General features: G+C 45.6%; 1 protein-coding gene across 2 annotated transcripts in view; it reads left to right on the top strand.

The window, feature by feature from the left end:
• The window catches only part of LOC129829965 (plexin-A1-like), a 242,380-nt gene that overhangs the window by 161,071 nt on the left and 59,571 nt on the right, over positions 1 to 21,738 (top strand). For both annotated transcript variants that reach the window (XM_055892025.1, XM_055892024.1), the window contains exon 10: positions 18,898 to 19,098. In XM_055892025.1, the coding sequence (XP_055748000.1) occupies positions 18,898 to 19,098 (201 nt within the window). The remainder of the gene's footprint in view (positions 1 to 18,897; positions 19,099 to 21,738) is intronic.

The raw sequence follows: 21,738 nt of genomic DNA, 5'->3' as shown, positions 1-21,738 counted from the left end.
ATAGTTGGCACTATGCATTCGAACAGGTAGCGTTCTCCTGGCATCCCCCAAACCCTGTTTCGCCCGTTGGACTACCAGATGGTGAAGCGTGATTCATCACTCCAGAGAACATGTTTCCACTACTCCAGAGTCCAGCTTTACAACACTCCAGCCGATGCTTGGCATTGTGCATGGTGATCTTAGGCTTGTGTGCAGCTGCTCGTGCATGAAGCTCCCGGCAAACAGTTATTGTGCTGACTTTGCTTCCAGAGGCAGTTTGGGATTCGGTAGTGAATGTTGCAACTGAGGACAGATGATTTTTTACGCAATACGTGATTCAGCATTCGGCGGTCCCCTTCTGTGAGCTTGTGTGGCCTACTACTTCACTGCTGAGCCGTTGTTGCTCCTAGACGTTTCCACTCCACAATAACAGTACTTTCAGTTGACCAGGGCAGTTGACCAAGGCATACATTTGACGAACTGACTTGTTTGAAAAGTGGCATCCTATGATGGTGCCACGTTGAAAGTCACTGAGCACTTCAGTAAGGCCACTCTACTGCCAATGTTTGTCTATGGAGATTGCAAGGCTGTGTGCAAAATGTTTTACACCTGTCAGCAACGGGTTTGGCTGAAATAGCCGAATCCACTAATTTGTAGAGGTGTCCACATACTTTTGTATATATAGTCTATTACACGTATCATACGTCTATCATATGTATATTGTGTATCATACGCAAATTCATAACATTGTATGAATTGCAATTCATAACTCATTGTACAAATTGCAATCATACAAAGTATAATTCGTAACATGTCATCGAAATGGATGATGGATATCCACAAATGAATACAAACCATACAAAACGTAACATATCATACTAATTGGTGTTTCTCTGAGATACGTTTATTATGTTACGTCTACCCCTGAGTACAGTTTGGGATTAACATTCTGTTACTGTAAAACCAATGCTCGCTTTCTCACTGCTTGCAAAGCTCCAGCGGAAAACGCAGCGAAGTGTTTAATCTCAGAGCAGAGAATTTGGTATGCATTCATACAAGGTGGTGGAGAGGCTGTGGGGGGGCTGATTTTGGGGAAAGGTTTTGTGAAGGAATTAAGTAACTCTCTAACAGAGCGTAGAGTAAAGAGGGCAGAGTTAAGCGACAACAGATAAAATGAAGTGCGTTAGGGTTGTGGTGTTGGTCAAAATCGTAGACTAAATATGGCATCAGTCGTGGTACTGCTGCTGTGAAAGTCAATCAGACAGCTTGTTGTTCCCCCTGAGCTGAGCTGTAATCCAACCAAACCACACACATACTCTGTACTCCCAGCACTGATATGTTCTCCTTTTGGTGCATAGGTTACCATGGTTACATGGCCAGTCCATCTCAATAGGCTTGTTACACACAGATGCCGTTATTTTCTGTTGCACAATGCCAATGCCACCATTTTTTTAATGGACTTTTTATGTACCATTGTCGATAACAGAAAGAGTTAACTTGAACCCAAAATGTATACGAAACAATAGATTTCAATGGAAAATGGGTTTGGAGTGGGAAGGAAATGTACGCAACATTTTGACATAATGTGTTAATAAGTCAGAAATGTATTCCATTATCACTCTTTTGCCAAGTCACTCTCAACTGTTATCTTTGTGCCCACTGATATGCCAAAATGCATTTCTCATAGTTGTGTGTCCACCAGCATTGTAACTAAGTCCCCGATGTAATGAGTAACATTTGCAAATCAAATGTATATCAATCAGCATCCGCCCGACAGACGATAAACAAAGGAGCACATTAAATCCGACCAGGCAGAAAATTGCTCGAGTAAGCCGCACTTGAGAAACCCATCAGGAGAAATGAATAAACAAACAAACAAACTAACATTGAAACAAACAAATGTGTTGTCATGGACAGTGGCTGTGGGTTTGTTGGTCTGGTAGAGGTAGTGACTGTCTGTCTCTCTGTCAGTTTGAAGCCAGTCTCCAACATTGGGATGGAATCAGTACAGAATTGGGCTCAGTCAAAGGATCAAATCTCTGATAGGAGATATATTTAATATACATACACTTGAAGTTGGAAGTTTACGTACACTTAGGTTGAAGTCATTAAAACTCGTTTTCAACCACTCCACACATTTCTTGTCAACAAACTATAGTTTTGGAAAGTCGGTTAGAACATCTACTTTGTGCATGACACAAGTAATTTTTCCAAGAATTGTTTACAGACAGATTATTTCACTTATAATTCACTGTATCATAATTCCTGTGGGTCAAAAGTTTATATACACTAAGTTGACTGAGCCTTTAAACAGCTTGGAAAATTCCAGAAAATTATGTCAAGGCTTTAGATGCTTCGGATAGGCTAATTGACATCATTTGAGTCAATTGGAGGTGTACCTGTGGATGTATTTCAAGGCCTACCTTTAAACTCAGTGCCTCTTTGGTTGACATCATGGGAAAATCAAAAGAAATCAGCCAAGACCTCAGAAAAAATTGTAGACCTCCACAAGTCTGCTTCATCCTTGGGAGCAATGCCTGAAGGTACCACGTTCATCTGTACAAACCGTCATACCGCTCAGGAAGGAGACGCGTTCTGTCTCCTCGAGATGAACTTTCTTTGGTGTGAAAAGTTCAAATCAATCCCAGAACAACAGCAAAGGACCTTGTGAAGATGCTGGAGGAAACAGGTACAAAAGTATCTATATCCACAGTAAAGGGAGTCCTATATCGACATAACCTGAAAGGCCGCTCAGCAAGGAGCTCCAACACAGCCATAAAATAGCCAGACTACGGTTTGCAACTGCACATGGGGACAAAGATCGTACTTTTTGGAGAAATGTCCTCTGGTCTGATGAAACAAAAAATAGAACTGTTTGGCCATAATGACCATCGTTATGTTTGGAGGAAAAAGGGGGAGGCTTGCATGCCGAAGATCCCCATCCCAACCGTGAAGCACATGGGTGGCAGCATCATGTTGTGGGGGTGCTTTGCTGCAAGAGGGACTGGTGCACTTCACAAAATATATGGCATCATGAGGATGGACAATGATGTGGATATATTGAAGCAACATCTCAAGACATCAGTCAGGAAGTTAAAGCTTGGTCGCAAATGAGTCTTCCAAATGGACAATGACCCCAAGCATACTTCCAAAGTTGTGGAAAAATGGCTTAAGGACAACAAAGTCAAGGTATTGGCGTGGCCATCACAAAGCCCTGACCTCAATCCCATGGAAAATTTGTGGGCAGAACTGAGAAAGCGTGTGCAAGCAAGGAAGCCTACAAACCGGACTCAGTTACACCAGCTCTGTCAGGAGGAATGGGCCAAAATTCACCCAACTTATTGTGGGAAGCTTTTGGAAGGCTACCCGAAACATTTGACCCAAGTTAAATAATTGAAAGGCAATGCTACCAAATACTAATTGAGTGTATGTAAACTTCTGACCCACTGGGAATGTGATGAAAGAAATATAAGCTGAAATAAATAATTCTCTCTACTATTATTCTGACATTTCACGTTCTTAAAATAAAGTGGTGATCCTAACTGACATAAGACAGGGAATTCTTACTAGGATTAAATGTCCGGAATTGTGAAAAGCTGAGTAAATGTATTTGGCTAAGGTGTATGTAAACTTCCGACTTATCCAAAACCTGATTATACCATAAGTCCCTATGGAGTTCCTTACATTCAGTTACACTGTATTATATCACCCATTAGGGAATAATGGGTGATACTTTTCCTTGTCCAATTTATAACCATTTGGCTGTACAGCTTTGCCTGTACAGATGTAAAAATGTAGATGTTTGGATAAACTAACATTAGTCTATCTGCTGCTAATTAGAAGATGTATCAAAACGACAGAGTGAAGTAATGTGCATCTCTGTTCTCCTCCTGTCACCCCCATTAACTGCTCTGGGGGGTAAAATATAGGCCTAGTGTACTTCCTTTGATTAAGATACAATATTACACGCTGGGCTAGCTTTGGTTAACTCTTATATGGTAGTTAATGCATGCTGTCATTGATTGTAATGAAATAGGATGTATAGAGTTGCATATCTGTCTGATAAAGTATGTACAGGGCCTTCAGAAAGTATTTACACTACTTGACTTTTTTGTTGTGTTACAAAGTGGGATTAAAATGGATTTAATTGTCATTTTTTTGTTAACGATCTACACAAAATACTCTGTAATGTCAAAATAGGAGAAAAATTACAACCATTGCAAAACACATTAAACATTAAAAATAAAACACTAATATCTTAATTAGATAAGAATTCAGCCCCCTGAGTCAATACATGTTTGAATCGATTACAGCTTTGAGTCTTTCTAGGTAAGTCTCGAACAGCTTTCCACACCTGGTTTGTGCAACGTTTGCCCATTATTCTTTTAAAAATTCTTCAAGCTCTGTCAAATGTGTTCTTGATCATTGCTAGACATCCATTTTCAGATCTTGCAATATATTTTCAAACAGATGTAATTCAAAACTGTAACTCTGCCACTCAGGAACATTCACTGTCTTATTGGTAAGGAACTCCAGTGTAGATTTTCCCTTGTGTTTTCGGTTATTGTCCTGCTGAAAGATGAATTCCTCTCCCAGGGTTTGGTGAAAAGCAGACTGAACCAGGTTTTCCTCTAGGATTTTGCCTGTGCTTAGCTCCATTTCTTTTTATTCTGAAAACCTCCCCAGTTTTTAATGATTACAAGCATACCCATACCATGATGCAGCCACCACTATGCTTAAAAAAATGGAGAATGGTACTCCGTAATGTTGTATTGGATTTGCCTCAAACATAATACTTTGTATTCAGGACAAAAAGTGAATTGCTTTGCCACATTTTTTGCAGTATTACGTTAGTGCCTTGTTGCAAACAGGATGCATGTTTTGGAGTATATGTATTTTGTACAGGCTCCCTTTTCACTCTGTCAATTAGGTTAGTATTATGGAGTAACTACAATGTTGTTCAACCATCCTCAGCTTTCTCCTATCACAGCCATTAAACTTTGTAACTGTTTTAAAGTCCCCATTGGCCTCATGGTGACATCCCTGAGCGGTTTCCTTAGTCTCCAACAATTGAGGTAAGAAGGACGACTGTAACTGGGTGTATTGACACACATTCCAAATTAATAATTAGTAATGAATAACTTCACCATGCTCAAAGGGATATTCAATGTCTGCTTTTTTTACCCATCTACAATAAGTGCCCTTCTTTGCGAGGAGTTGTACATTTCGCTGGTCTTTGTAGTTGAATTAGTGTTTGAAATTCACTGCTTGACTGAGGGACCGTACAGATAATTGTATGTGTGGGGTACAGAGATGAGGTAGTCATTAAACAAATTATGAGAGTGAGTCCATGCAACTATTATATGACTTATTAAGCACATTCTTACTCCTGGACTTATTTAGGCTTGTCTTTACAATTGGGTTAAATACTTATTGACTCAACTCAGCTTTTCATTTTTAATACATTTGGATTTTTGTGGGAAAAACATAATTCCAATTTGACATTATGAGTTATTGTGTGTAGGCCAGTGACAAAAAAAATCCAAATTTAATCCATTTTAAATTCAGGCTGCAACACAAAAAACCGTGGAAAAATGCAATACTTTCTGAAGTTACTGTATTCATGGTATTCATGCATTTAGACAGACATCCTCAGTGCCACCTGTCTCTCCTGCATGTCTGCCAAGCATAATTCCTTCCTTCCCTCAAATGTACAATCTGTCTCATCTGGCTTTTTTTCCCTCTTCCCTCTCTCATCTCTCTGATGTTGTGAAAGCATTTCTCCTGTGAGTACACCCAGGCATGCACACACACTAGAGGAAGTGCGTCCAATGGCGTCTTGGTAAGCTGCAGTAGCGCTACAGTAAACAGACTGTGAACAGGCGAGGGAGGAGAAGGCCTGCCAAAGAGCCCCAGCTCCAACTCTCAGCCCTGCTCAACTTTGGCTGTCTCCATCCCCAATGTCACGGCTCAGAACAGACCAGCCAACTCCACCACTACTGCAGCCAGCCGTACGGAATGGGACAAACGTCTGAGACTCTACCTTTAATTCTTTTGCAATGTCAATTAGCGAAAGCCGGTACCTTCTCATGGTCTCTCACCTTCCGTTGTTAGATATGGGTTCTCCCCACTGTGCTGCGACACTGGCACCGGACTAACTCTTCTCTAGCTCTCCCTGTCAGGGGTAGCTGAGTACCAGGCTGCCCCCTCTTCGGTTCTCCCAGGCGGTGCCTCCTGCTCAGGGATCCAAGCCGGCCACTGATCTCGCCTACTTTAATTATTCAAAGTGTATTAAATCTTCATTTCTAGATGCCTCAGATCGTTCTAATGGAGGCTGGGGATCATTTCTACATAGAGGAGTTGAGATCCTGGTGAAGGCTTCTTCATGTGGGGTTTGGTCCAATGACACCATCAGGGCCAGCTCCGCTTCCTGTATTTCCTCTTTAATAATTCCCAGTCATCTAATGCTGCTGTCCTAGTTCTCCCCTTCAGAGAAAGTACTGACTCTAGAGCTCCCGTGGCAACATCAGCATAATACGTGGTCAGTGATCCTGTTTCATGTTTGGTGCAAAGCAAGTTCTTTGTACAGTTAATACAATATCCTTAAGAGTATATTGACGTACCCGTGCAACAGTCTTAGTAACATAAACAATCCCCATCAAAATGAGTCAGTTTCAGCTAGAGATATTAGTTTTTTTGCATGGGCTGCATCTCAATACACCACCTCAATACACCACCTCGATACACCACCTCAATACACCGCCTCAATACACCGCCTCAATACACCACCTCAATACACCGCCTCAATACACCGCCTCAATACACCGCCTCAATACACCGCCTCAATACACCGCCTCAATACACCGCCTCAATACACCGCCTCAATACACCGCCTCAATACACCGCCTCAATACACCGCCTCAATACACCGCCTCAATACACCGCCTCAATACACCGCCTCAATACACCGCCTCAATACACCGCCTCAATACACCGCCTCAATACACCACCTCAATACACCGCCTACGGCGCCCTTCCGCATCTGCGTTGGAAAGTGGCTGAGCTACAGTGGTGTTTATCAGACCATGAGACATCCTCACCAAAACGTCTGTAGCATCCGAGCGGTTTGGCTACAAACTGTTATGACCACTCTATGGAGAGACTCTCCGTTTCCCTCTACGACCCCCACAAGTGTCATGGGACTCGTCTAAAGGTAACCCATACAAACAAATACAAGTATGGAGGTAGTTTAGTGCCAACAAAAACAAGGGGTTAAATATGTGTCCCCCCAAAAATGTGATAAGGTCCTAAAACCCCAAAAATCAAACAGCTTAGTTATCTAACAGGTATCAAATATTTTTTATACAATTATTTGATCAAATATTGAATTTGGACATTAAGATCCATGGCATGACCATCTTAAAACAATCCCCCCCCTTCTCTGATCTGCAATATTATTAGCCATGAAGATTCAGTTACAGTATGTGGATACTATCTGTGAGTCCCTAGCAGATTTCTGACCTTGCATATCTCATCTCTCCAGCTCTTTGGGCTCTCCCTACTCCCCTTGCTCCTCCACATTAGGGCCCAGGAGTGGGCAGACACTCCAAAAGCCTTTTCATGGTTCAAAGTCCCTTTCATTTTACCGCTGAGCTCCTCTGAGAGGTTCATGGTGTCCTATCAACCACAGTTCTATCACCGTGTCTCACTAGAGGACTAGACCTTGGGAACTTTGTTCATACAACCCATCGACTGTTACTCATTACAACTTTCGTCTTAGTAATATAATTACATAGTTAAAATAATATAGTTCTGTTTATTGTTGTTTGTTGCGCTGTTATCTTATGGTCGAAACACAATATCAATTGTCTGAGCTCAGTATTTCCTGGCATCAGATATGAATAGCACCCTGTGTAATGATCTGGTCTATCTACAGTAACACACACCCCTGGGAGTTGGTTGTGAAAGCTTAAATCGATTTATCACATTTATTCAAGTCTCTGCATGCAGCCCAGATACAGTTTGACAGAAACAGACAGGCCAATCTCTGATAAAACAAAGCCCAGAGTTCCATTTTGTTTGGCTCTAAACAGCTCAGCTCTGTCCAAATGAAGAGGCCAGCAGGGCACAATTGGATTCTGTAGGGAGCGGTAGGCAGGCCTGAAATCACTGAGAGGGCTTGGTTGTGTTGATGGATATGATATGCTGCTCGCTGGCCCCCTTGACCTGTCGGCACATTATTCTTAGGAGAAATCTATGGGGACGTGTATTGGCTCGCATGAAACCCAGCAAATCTCAGAGTGAGATCATATTATTCAGCGTCTCTCTGTCTGTGTCTCCCTCGAGAGATCTAGTCATCATATCAGAGTCCTTTTTAGCTCTTCCTCTCTGTCTGTCTCCTGTTCCTCTCTGTCTGTCTCCCGTTCCTCTCTGTCTGTCTCCCGTTCCTCTCTGTCTGTCTCCCGTTCCTCTATGTCTGTCTCCCGTTCCTCTCTGTCTGTCTCCCGTTCCTCTCTGTCTGTCTCCCGTTCCTCTCTGTCTGTCTCCCGTTCCTCTCTGTCTGTCTCCCGTTCCTCTCTGTCTGTCTCCCGTTCCTCTCTGTCTGTCTCCCGTTCCTCTCTGTCTGTCTCCCGTTCCTCTCTGTCTGTCTCCCGTTCCTCTCTGTCTGTCTCCCGTTCCTCTATGTCTGTCTCCCGTTCCTCTCTGTCTGTCTCCCGTTCCTCTCTGTCTGTCTCCCGTTCCTCTCTGTCTGTCTCCCGTTCCTCTATGTCTGTCTCCCGTTCCTCTATGTCTGTCTCCCGTTCCTCTCTGTCTGTCTCCCGTTCCTCTCTGTCTGTCTCCCGTTCCCCTCTGTCTGTCTCCCGTTCCTCTCTGTATGTCTCCCGTTCCTCTATGTCTGTCTCCCGTCCCTCTCTGTCTGTCTCCCGTTCCTCTATGTCTGTCTCCCGTTCCTCTCTGTCTGTCTCCCGTCCCTCCTTCTGTCTCCCGTTCCTCTCTGTCTGTCTCCCGTTCCTCTATGTCTGTCTCCCGTTCCTCTCTGTCTGTCTCCCGTTCCTCTGTCTGTCTCCCGTTCCTCTCTGTCTGTCTCCCGTTCCTCTCTGTCTGTCTCCCGTTCCTCTCTGTCTGTCTCCCGTTCCTCTATGTCTGTCTCCCGTTCCTCTATGTCTGTCTCCCGTTCCTCTTTGTCTGTCTCCCGTTCCTCTGTCTATCTCCTGTTCCTCTCTGTCTGTCTCCCGTTCCTCTCTGTCTGTCTCCCGTTCCTCTCTGTCTGTCTCCCGTTCCTCTCTGTCTGTCTCCCGTTCCTCTATGTCTGTCTCCCGTTCCTCTATGTCTATCTCCCGTTCCTCTCTGTCTGTCTCCCGTTCCTCTCTGTCTGTCTCCCGTTCCTCTATGTCTGTCTCCCGTTCCTCTCTGTCTGTCTCCCGTTCCTCTCTGTCTGTCTCCCGTTCCTCTCTGTCTGTCTCCCGTCCCTCCTTCTGTCTCCCGTTCCTCTCTGTCTGTCTCCCGTTCCTCTCTGTCTGTCTCCCGTTCCTCTATGTCTGTCTCCCATTCCTCTCTGTCTGTCTCCCGTTCCTCTGTCTATCTCCCGTTCCTCTCTGTCTGTCTCCCGTTCCCCTCTGTCTGTCTCCCGTTCCTCTCTGTCTCTCTCCCGTCCCTCTCTGTCTGTCTCCCGTCCCTCTCTGTCTGTCTCCCGTTCCTCTCTGTCTGTCTCCCGTTCCCCTCTGTCTGTCTCCCGTTCCCCTCTGTCTGTCTCCCGTTCCCCTCTGTCTGTCTCCCGTTCCCCTCTGTCTGTCTCCTGTTCCTCTATGTCTGTCTCCCGTTACTCTATGTCTGTCTCCCGTACCTCTCTGTCTGTCTCCCGTTCCCTTCTGTCTGTCTCCCGTTCCCATCTGTCTGTCTCCCGTTCCTCTCTGTCTGTCTCCCGTACCTCTCTGTCTGTCTCCCGTTCCTCTCTGTCTGTCTCCCGTTCCTCTATGTCTGTCTCCCGTTCCTCTATGTCTGTCTCCCGATCCTCTCTGTCTGTCTCCCGTTCCTCTGTCTGTCTCCCGTTCCTCTCTGTCTGTCTCCCGTTCCCCTCTGTCTGTCTCCCGTTCCTCTCTGTCTGTCTCCCGTTCCCATCTGTCTGTCTCCCGTTCCCCTCTGTCTGTTTCCCGGTCCTCTCTGTCTGTCTCCCGTTCCTCTATGTGTGTCTCCCGTTCCCCTCTGTCTGTCTCCCGTTCCTCTCTGTCTGTCTCCCGTTCCTCTCTGTCTGTCTCCCGTTCCTCTATGTGTGTCTCCCGTTCCTCTCTGTCTGTCTCCCGTTCCTCTATGTGTGTCTCCCGTCCCTCCTCTGTCTGTCTCCCGTTCCTCTCTGTCTGTCTCCCGTTCCTCTCTGTCTGTCTCCCATTCCCATCTGTCTGTCTCCCGTTCCCCTCTGTCTGTCTCCCGTTCCTCTCTGTCTGTCTCCCGTTCCTCTCTGTGTGTTGAGCTGGATGATGTGGGTCCTGCTCCTTGCTCATGGGATGTATCAGTAATCCAGTGTGTTGTGGCAGCTCTCCAAAAGGGGACCATCGCACTCTCCCAAATGCGCGGCCGGTGTGCAAAACCCACAAATCCAGACAAACAAATGGTGTAATGGGTCCGCATTCAAAAATATGTCTCATAAAGCTTACTGCAGTTTTTGTTTTTTAAGTTATCTTTACTGCATTAGGGATAGCATACTCTGCAGCTCTGCAGCTCTCCCCTCCTCGCCCCACCACACAGCACACCCCTCTGTCAATCACAAAGCCACTCATCTATCAACACCCCTTGCCCCCAGCAGTGACACACCATCCTTCATGGTGGATTAGAATTGGCCAGGGGGCCTGAAGGAGGAGGCCCATGAGGTCACAGCCAGCAGCCACACAGAGAAAAACCTCAGCATCCCATGATGACATCATCTCATACTGTAGCAATCATGCAGGGTCAATGGGAGATAGAATCATCCAAATGAGAAACTAGGAAGACCCTTGTTCCTCCCTCCATGGCCTACAAACACCATCCTCTCCCTCTGCTAGTATTTTAAGAAGAATCATAATTCAAACCTGTGGCAGAAGAAGGAAGAGACTTGACTGTCTCTCTTTCTGTCTGTCTCTCTCTCTCTTGTTCTGCTGTTTGTTATGTAATCCCTGCTTAATCTTCTAAGACTGCAACCTTTACAGTGTTACACGGCTTGATGGGAGGGGAAAATCAAATGCTAACAGAAATCTGTTGCCAGAGGGGGCATGTCTGGAGGCTGCTTTTCAACAAAACAAACACCATGCAGACTAGCAAGCCCTGCAGAGCTGCCGGGGCCAGGCTAGCATTAAGAGGAGGAAATGGGAGAAGTAGAGATGAGTCTGGAGCCAGAGAACCCACTCATCGTTATCTGCTGCTGGCTGACACCTTATGCCTTCTTCCTGTTTGCCCTCCAGACAGGTTCCTCTGCAGCGCTCTGACTCCCAACCCCACAACCCCAGGGTTAGATTGGTGTTTTGGAGCAGGGACAGCTGTAAGCTGCCTCTCTCTGTCTCTCCCAGAGTTTCAGCCTCGTTTTCCCCCGAGGGGTTGAGGGCAACACAAATAATCAGCCAAACACTCTCCTATTTGGTGAACCCCTGACTCTCCTCCTGACTCTCATTCCCACCTTAATAAATGACTCCCAGGGCCATGTCTCACCTCTTCTTGATTCACAGCACCAGGGGAGAGGGGATAAAGTGTGAGGGGAGCACTGAGAGCAGCAAACCTAACCTGGAGCCCCAGCTCACACAAGCCTCTCTCTCTCTCTCTCTCTCTCTCTCTCTCTCTCTCTCTCTCTCTCTCTCTCTCTCTCTCTCTCACTATCTAAATTCAATTCAAAGGGCTTTATTGGAATGGTAAACATATGTTTACACTCACAAAAGTTTCAAAGTAATAGAGACATTTCAAATGTATATTACGGTTATAAACAGTGTTGTAATGATGCGCAAATAGTTAAAGTACAACTGGGAAAATAAATACACATAGACATTGTATTTACAATATGTGAGTTTATCAAAATTGGATTTGTTTTCTAATTCTTTGTGGGTCTGTGTAATCTGAGGGAAGTATGTGTCTCTAATATGGTCATACATTGGGCAGGAGGTTAGGAAGCACCTCATTTTCGACCTAATTTTGTGGGCAGTGTGCACATAGGTCTGCATACGGCGGCCTTTCTCAATAGCAAGGCTATGTTCACTGAGTCTCTACATAGTCAAAGCTTTCCTTCATTTTTGGTCAGCCACAGTGGTCAGGTATTCTGCCACTGTGTACTCTCTGTTTAGGGCCAAATAGCTTTTCAGTTTGCTCTTTTTGTTGTTGTTAATTCTTTCCAATTTGTCAAGTAATTATCTTTTTGTTTTCTCATGATTTTGTTGGGTCTAATTGTGTTACTGTCCTGGACCAGCTTTCTTATGGGATTCTTCTCTAGGTTAATCTCTCTGTAGGTGATAGGTTTGGGAATCGCTTCCTTTTAGGTAGTTGAAGTATTTAACTATTTTTGATAACTAGTGGGTATCATGTTAATTCTGCTCTGCATGTATTATTTGTTTTTTTGCGGTGTACATGGAAGATGTTTTTGCAGAATTCTGCATGCAGAGTCTCAATTTGGTGTTTGTCCCATTTTATGAATTTTGGGGTTGGTGAGCGGACCACAGACCTTACGTTCTGTAACTGATTCAAGTATCCTAATTGGGATGTTGAATTTTATGTTCCTATTTGATGGCGTAGAAGGCCCTTCTTGCCTTGTCTCTCAGATGGTTCACAGCTTTGTGGAGGCTACCTGTGGTGCTGATGTTTAGGCCGAGGTATGTATAGTTTTCTGTGTGTTCTAGGGCAACGGTGTCTAGATGGAATTTGTATTTGTGGTTCTGGCAACTGGAACTTTTTTGTAACACTATGATTTTTGTCTTACTGAGATTTACTGTCAGGGCCCAGGTCTGACAGAATCTGTGTAGAAGATCTAGGTGCTGCTGTAGGCCCTCCTTGGTTGGTGACAGAAGCACCAGATCATCAGCAAACAGTAGACATTTGACTTCAGATTCTAGTAGGGTGAGGCCGGGTGCTGCAGACTGTTCTAGTGCCCTCACCAATTTGTTGATATGGACAATATACACAAAAGTATGTGAACACCCCTTCAAATTAGTGGATTCGGTGTATAAAATTGAGCACACAACCATGCAATCTCCATGGACAAACAGAAGAATGGCCTTACTGAAGAGCTCAGTGACTTTCAACATGACACCGTCATGTCAACTGTTAATGCTGTTATTGTGTAGTGTAAACATCTAGGCCGCGAAGTGGTAGGCCACACAAGCTCACAGAACGGGACCGCCGAGTGAGGAGCGTAACGCGTAAAAAAACATCTGTCCTTGGTTATAACACTCACTACCGAGTTCCAAACTGGAAGCAACCTCAGCACAATTACTGTTCATCGGGAGCTTTGTGAAATGGGTTTCCATAGCCGAGCAGCCGCACACGAGCCTAAGATCACCATGCGCAATGCCAAGCATCTGCTGGAGTGGTGTAAAGCTCGCCGCGATTGAACTCTGGAGCAGTGGAATCTTGCTCTCTGGAGTGATGAATCACACTTAACCATCTGGCAGTCCGACGGACAAATCTGGATTTGGCGGATGACAGGAGAACGCTACCTCCCCGAATACATAGTGAAAACTGTAAAGTTTGGTGGATTATGAATAATGGTCTGGGGCTGTTTCTCATGGTTCGGGCTAGGCCCATTAGTTCCAGTGAAGGGAAATCTTAATTCTACAGCATACAATGACATTCTAGACGATTCTGTGCTTCCAATGTTGTGGCAACAGTTTGGGGAAGGCCCTTTCCTGTTTCAGCATGACAATGCCCCCGTGCTCAAAACAAAATGGTTTGTCGAGATCGGTGTGGAAGAACATGACTGGCCAGCACAGAGCCCTGACCTCAACCCCATCAAACACCTTAGGGATTAATTGGAACACCGACTGTGAGCCAGGCCTAATCGCCCAACATCAGTGTCTTCCCAGAAGAGTGTTTGTGTTCATGGATTTTATAATGTTGTATATTTTCCCCCCAACGTCACTTTCCATCAATTTGTATAGCAGAACCTCATGCCAAATTGAGTCAAAAGCTTCTTTGAAATCAACAGAGCATGACAAGACTTTGCCTTTGTTTTGTTTGTTTGTCAATTAGGGTGTGCAGGGTGAATACGTGGTCTGTCGTACAGTAATTTGGTGAAAAGCCCATTTGACATTTGCTCAGTACATTGTTTTCACTGAGAAAATGTACGTTTCTCTCTCGCTTTCTCTCTCTTTCTCTCTCTTTCTCTCTCTTTCTCTCTCTTTCTCTCTCTTCTCTCTCTCTCTCTCTCTCTTTCTCTCCCTCTCTCTGTCTTTCTCCCTTTCTGTCATTTCAAAGGAAATAAAGGAGTGAATAAAGGAAAGTGAGAAACCACTTCAAAGGAATCCCCCTGGTAAACCATTGTTCCATTGTACTCTGGAAGAGTGCAATCTGATACACACTTTCAACTCTGTTTTGACACCTGTCAGGACTGGCAATGAAATAGTTTCTATTTTTTTCCCACCTCTTTTTGTTGATCTCTTTTTTTCTCCTTCTCTTGCCCTCAACTTGTGTGCATCATCAGTTCCCTTCTGAACGTGGCAGGACTTTGTCTCATGGCTCTGGCTGATCCGTAATGAGAACCAGAGGTTGGGAGGTTGCGGCCTGTGCCCCAGCTGGATGGCAATGTCTGGAGCTGATGGTTGAGTTTGGCTGGGCTGGGTGCTGAGTGCTGCAGGATGTGGTTCTGGCTTGGCCCGCAGGAGTGTCTACGACCCTCCAGTCCATGCCAATGCACCAGGCCTCTGAGGTTTCTGCTGCAGGCATGCGGGCCATGTGTTGGCACAGTTGGGGCCAGAGTGTGATTCAGACTGAGGAGTTAGCAGTCTGTCTGTCTCTGCACTGTCTGGCCAGAGACACGTGTTTTACATACCACAGAGGGAGGCTGCGGTTTGCCTGACCCGCGCTACCCAGACAGTCAGCGATAGCAGCGTTACACTGGTTTGGTGAGAAGAGGACTGTTTCACTTCTTTGTTCTGGGTACAGACTGCGCACAAATGCACACAGACACACACACACACAGACACATACACACACAGACACACACACACAGACACACACACACACACACACACGCACGCACGCACGCACGCACGCACGCACACACACACACACACACACACACACACACACACACACACACACACAACTTTACTTCTCCTTTCTTCCTGAAGTCAGTCCCTATCAGAGGCTGGAGGCAGTTCATTAAGCGTGTTGTTTACGCTTGTCTGTTCCCCACCTGTGTGCAGTGAATACTAAAGCCAGGCTCCCAGCACAACGTTCGTTCGGACTCAGAGCAGCCCGCCTGGAATTGATCCCTCTCCCTCTTTGCTGCCTTAGAATTGGGGATTCATTCACAAGCCCCATTATTCTTGTTTCGCTATTTGGGTTTGTGTATCACCCAATTCCATTACGTCCAATGATTTTCTTTGCCCAATGGCTTCCGATTCAAATTGCAATTTCAAGTCATTACCTGCACTTAATTTAACGCTGGTTTAGCAAAGCACAAACTGATATACAAATATACAATGCTGAGCTTACGGTAATAATGATTCAAGAAATTAAAGTTCCAATGAATATTTTGGGAGTGTTGGTATGAAAGGACAATAGAGCACCCGTATTTATTAGTCATCTGGACCTTCCTTATCCTCAGTAGTAGTCTGCCTATTGTCCTGAGGCGAATCCTATACATTTCTTCTAGCTTAGTATCAAGAGTCTTTCATTGTCTCTTACATAGTAATTGAAGATGGAAGCAAGCCTGTCCAGAGGGAAATTGCATCATACTCTATTTATTCAGCAAATGAGAGAAGGGGAGAAGAGGAGAGGAGAGCAGAATAAGGGAGAGGAGAGATGAATAGGGGAGGGAAGAGGAGAGGGTAGGAGAAAAGGGGGGGGGGGGTAGGAGAGGAGAGTGAGAGGAGGGAGGGGAGAGGAGAGGGTAGGAGAGGAGGGGAGATTAGGGCAAAGGAGGAGAGCGGAGAGGAAACGAGGAGAGCTGTGGTGGAACACAGTTTAATAACAAGACTGCAGCCGCAGGCAATTAAATCTGCAGCCCAATAGAAGAGCCTGGCTGCCTGGTGTCACAGAGCCCTGTGTTGGCGTCTGAGCAGGAGTCTGTTTACACAGCCCAGCTCATGATAAGAAGCTTCACTCACACACAGGGATGATATGGTCAGTGCTGTCTATAGAGTACACTATAGACAATAGTCTGCCAGACCTGGAACTTTGAATTAAAATAGTAATCATATTATGTTTGAAATTCTTCAAATGTCTACATATGTTGATATTGGAATAGTTTTAGCTTAAGGTACAGTTTTATTGTACATTTTTTAGATTTAGGCTTGGCTCTTCGTTTTTCCTGCTGACAAAGGCTGTCTGCTGTCTGGACTTGTTTGTCTAGCTTATTGGCAATGACTCATTTGAATAGGAAGAGTAAGAACACATTTCATTCACTCACATTACCATGGTACTGTTCATGTTTTTGCTATGTAACTGTTTGGAATAGTAATATTCATTGTTTACAGCCTGTTGCTAAATCTTGTGTGGGAGAAGATGGCGTCTATTAGTTAAATGCAACTATATCAACAAATACATTTTTCCTTTGCCAAGTGTGTCCGTGGTTGCCCATCTCCTGTTCGTTGATGTATATCTTAAGCTGCCCGTTTCTCTGTTCCTGTTCGCTCCAGTGCCCTTGTGTTGGGAACAGGGCCAGGAGAGGACACCAGACAGCACGGACTGCTCTTCCCATTGATTACCTGGACTGGATTTGAATGGACTGGCTCTTTTGCCCAGACCCTGCCAAAACCTTTAAATGGCATAAACACTAGAATCGCTTCATTGTGTTTCTTTTTGTCGCACTGTCTTGCTAATCGGTTGGCATGGCAATGACCTCTGTGGACGCTAATCTGCCACCCCCACCTCCAGAAATATGCCAGTTTCTCTGAGCAATTAGGGCCATTACATGGCTTCATACAATTAGAAATACTGCATTCCTCCGTCTTCCTCACAGTTGGTTGTGTCTGTACATGTTGTATAACTCTGTGATTAAAACTCACACACTGTGCATCAAGACCGCTTTCAAAATCACTAATGCCATCTACAGTACAACTGCATTGCTATATTTACACTACATGGCTTGTCCAACATCTCATTCCAAAATCATGGGCATTAATATACAGTTGGTCCCCCCTTTGCTGCTATACCAGCCTCCACACTTCTGGGAAGACTTTCCACTAGATGTTGGAACATTGCTGCGGGGACTTGCTTCCATTCAGCTATAAGAGCATTAGTGAGGCCGGGCACTGATGTTGGGCGATTAGGCCTGGCTCGCAATTGGCATTCCCAATTCATCCTAGTCAAGTTCTTCCACACCGATCTCGACCAACCATTTTTGTATGGACCTGGCTTTGTGCATGGGGGCATTGTCATGTTGAAACAGGAAAGGGACATTCCCAAACTGCCACAAAGTTGGAAGCACAGAATCGTCTAGAATGTCATTGTATGCTGTAGCGTTAAGATTACCCTTCACTGGAACTAAGGGGCCTAGCCCGAACCATGAAAAACAGCCCCAGACCAGACCTCGTCCACCAAACTTTACAGTTGGCACTATGCATTGGGGCAGGTAGTGTTCTCCTGGCCTCCGCCACACTTAGATTCGTTCGTCGGACTGCCAGACGGTGAAGCGTCATTCATCACTCCAGAGAACGAGTTTCCACTGCTCCAGAGTCCAATGGCAGCGAGCTTTACACAACTCCAGCCGACGCTTGGCATTGAACACGCTTGGCACTTAGGCCTGTGTGCAGCTGCTCGGCCATGGAAACCCATTTCATGAAGCTCCCGACGAACAGTTATTCTGCTGATGTTGCTTCCAGAGGCAGTTTGGAACTCGATATTTGTATTAGTATTTATATTTATTATGGATCCTCATTAGGTGCTGCCAAAGCAGCAGCTACTCTTACTGGGGTCCAGCAAAATTAAGGCAGTTTATACAATTTTAAAACAATACAATCACAGATTTCACAACACACTGTGTGCCCTCAGGCCCATACTCCACCACTACCACATATCTGCATGACTAAATCCATGTGTATGTATAGTGTGTATGTTATCGTGTGTGTGTATGCATGTGTCTGTGCCAATGTTTGTGTTGCTTCACAGTCCCCGCCGTTCCATAAGGACTTTTTTAAATCTAATTTTACTGCTTGCGTCAGTTACTTGATGTGGAATAGAGTTCCATGTAGTCATGGCTCTATGTAGTACTGTGCACCTCCCATAGTCTGTTCTGGACTTGGGGACTGTGGAGAGACCTCTTGTGGCATGTCTTATGGGGTAGTGAATGTTGCAATCGAGGACAGATGATATTTACCCGCGTTACCCGCGTATTTACACGTTTCAGCACTGTCCCGTTGTGTGAGCTTGTGTGGCCTACCACTTCACGATTGAGACGTTGTTGCTCCTAGACGTTGTGACTTCCCAATAACAGGTCTTACAGTTGACCAGGGAAAGGTGGCATTCTATGACAGTGCCACGTTGAAAGTCATTGAGCTCTTCAGTACAGGCTATTCTACTGCCAATGTTTGTGGAGATTGCATGGCTGTGTGCTCTTTTTTTTTTTTTTTTTTTTTTTTTTTTTTTTACAGTTGTCAGCAATGGGTGTGGCTGAAATAGTTGATATCCACTAATTTGATGGGGTGTCCACATACTTTTCCAGTCCAGTAAATGTCCAGTCCTCCATTTCCTTTGTTCTAGCTGCTTACAGAATAGGAGCCTAACCATGGTCTCTCTCCCTGTTCCCAGGAGTGTCCCCAGATCCTGCCATCCACCCAGATCTACATCCCAGTGGGGGTGATGAAGCCCATCACCCTGCTGGCTAAGAACCTGCCTCAGCCCCAGTCTGGACAGAGGAACTACGAGTGTATCTTCCACATCCAGGGAGCCACCTACAGCGTCACCGCCCTGCGCTTCAACAGCACCAGCATCCAGTGTCAGAGGACCTCGGTGATTACCATAACTGTCCTGTCTTATTCTGCTGTCCTCCAACCCATTCTGTACCGTACTACCACCCCCAACCCAACCACCATCCTAGTCATACAGTGTAGTCATAGGTAATGCATGATAGAGGTTGTGTTTGTTTATGTGTGATTCTCTCTCTGTGTGTATCAGTGTGATCACCTTCCTTTAAAACAAAATTAGATGCCAGCCTGAGTGTTTCTATCTTCTTGGTTTTACCTCCCTTTGGTTCCCCCTTCCTCGCTCCCCTGTTCTTTTGATATCTGCCAGTTTAGTTATAATAGAACCAGCAGCATCCATCCTCAGCCATTATCTACCATGCTCTCCTTTCTCCCACCTCCCTCCCTCTTTCCTGCTCTCTCTCTCTCTCCTCTGTTTCCCCACTCTCTCTCTCTCTCTCTTTTTCTCCCATTGAGCCGTAGGTTTGTCCAGCTAGCTCAGCCTGATGAAACACGCAGCTGTATATTCACTTTGACGGACTGCCGCCCATCTGCAGTCATTAACGGGTAGAGTGGTCCCGTGCGTTTGACAGAGGCATGACACTCGTCTGCGCTCCTTTATTGATGCCCATTATAGTACTCTCTCTCCCCTCTCACTCGAGAAACTCTTGGCGCTTCTGAAGGGAACCTAATTACGCAGCTAAGAGCGCGAGGAGAGCTGTCTCACTAAACAGGCCTTTATCGACTGTTTGCTGTCGCAGCCATTTCAAATCAACAGCCTCTGCCCGCTCAGCCAATGGCATGCCATTTCTCCATTGGATATGAGCCGCAGACAAAGCTATATGGGTGTAAACAATCAGCTAGGGCTGCCAAGCAACTGGCTACACAATAAGGGGATCATCAGGGCCAGGAAAACATTGTAGCTGTCTCATGGTAACAGACAGCATGATATGTTGTTATGGTTAGTATGCATCATGCACCAAATGGTGTTTATAATGTACGTTTTTCAGCTTGTAGGGCGAGGCTAGTCCAACCTGCATCCCTCTGCCTTCTCTGTGTAGTCAGTCAGTCAGTCAGTCAGTCAGTCAGTGTGCTGCTGGTGGCAGAGGGAGGCAGGGAGACACACTGTAACATGTCGTTGCCACTACTCAGCAAGCCAGACAAGCTGGCAATTTTAATATGGAACGGCAATTTCAGTCGTGTTCATTTCCACAGTGAAATCACGTCAGTTAAATTAGACCAATTACTTAACATTCTGTGATTTAGCGCGAGTGCAGCATGTCTCTGTTCAGAGCTTTCTTATTAAATTAAGTTATTAGCATATTTACCGTGGCACGGGGTGGTCATACGGAAGGAAGACCACAGCTTTTTCTAACTTGTCAGACAGACCCAAGTTCCTTTAACATGCCTTCACTGTACCCACCAGGCCTCATTCAGCCCTCAAGGATGGCTCGTTCCCTCTCACTGGCCACGTCACTTTACTGAACCAGAAAGTCCACTTCTCTCACTGAGGGCAGAATAAACAGTGCAGGCAGAACTCCAGGTAGAACCTGTAGCAGGGCACCAGCCTTGACCTGTGAGGGAGCCCAGCCCAGGCCTCCTGTGAGAGCCCCAGATAGATCCTCTCATCATTAGATCAGTAGTAGTTAGTTGTCGGCGTGTGCTTGAGGTGTATTGACCTCTTCGTCTCTAAAATGCGAACAGTTAATAAAACATGAACATTCGTTAAGGGAGCGAGAGACGGAGATAGAGAGAGAGCCAGGCAGATCGATTGAGTAAACAAGAGAGGTGCACTGTAGTGTGTTCTGCGGTGTGCTGTGGACTATCATTGAGTTTATTAGCTCATCGGCCCGTCTCTCTGCTGACCAGAGAACAGAGGACACAGCACATCCATCCTGCTCTAGTGTTTACACTGTAGAGACACTGTAGTCAACCTAGTGTTTACACTGTAGAGACACTGTAGTCAACCTAGTGTTTACCATCAATCTCCAGAGAGGCGTGTTGGTGTATGTGTGGATGGATGGAATCATGTGTATCGACGGAGCATGTTGGAGGGTGTGTGTGTGTGTGTGTGTGTGTGTGTGTGTGTGTGTGTGTGTGTGTGTGTGTGTGTGTGTGTGTGTGTGTGTGTGTGTGTGTGTGTGTGTGTGTGTGTGTGTGTGTGTGTGTGTGTGTGTGAATAGGTCTTGCAGACACAAATGACTGAGTTGGAGAGTTAACATCAATCCTGCGGAGCACCTACACCTTCTCTTAGTAAGAAATACATGCCAATTAAAATTGGCTGCTGAGGCCAAGCTAACCCATAAGGATGATGTCATTCATGATCTAACTAGCTCATATCCTGTATCTGTAGGTCCGTTTTAGAGTCCTTCCACCATACTATTTGATCAGTTAGAGTGGAGAGGGAGAGCCAGAAGGAGAGCTTGGAGCACAGGGGAGAAATACAGAGAGATCATATCAGGGAAAGCTTCATCATATTGGCTTCCTCTCTGGGAGATGGCTGACCTCTCTCTCCCCTCCGGACCCCCCCCCCCCCCCCCCCCAATGATTGAAGTGGGAAAAGGAGGGGAGATCTTGTCCAGGATCTCCCCTTCAGCAGCTTCAGTCTCTCAGCCTTGGTAGGAAAAGGACGAGGCCTGTCAGGTGGCTTTGATAGGATCTAAGTCATTCCCGTGCAGATAACATGATG

The sequence above is a fragment of the Salvelinus fontinalis genome, chromosome 31 (assembly GCF_029448725.1).
Source record: "Salvelinus fontinalis isolate EN_2023a chromosome 31, ASM2944872v1, whole genome shotgun sequence".
NCBI classification, from domain to species: domain Eukaryota; kingdom Metazoa; phylum Chordata; class Actinopteri; order Salmoniformes; family Salmonidae; genus Salvelinus; species Salvelinus fontinalis.
This window is presented reverse-complemented; position numbering and strand designations above follow the sequence as displayed.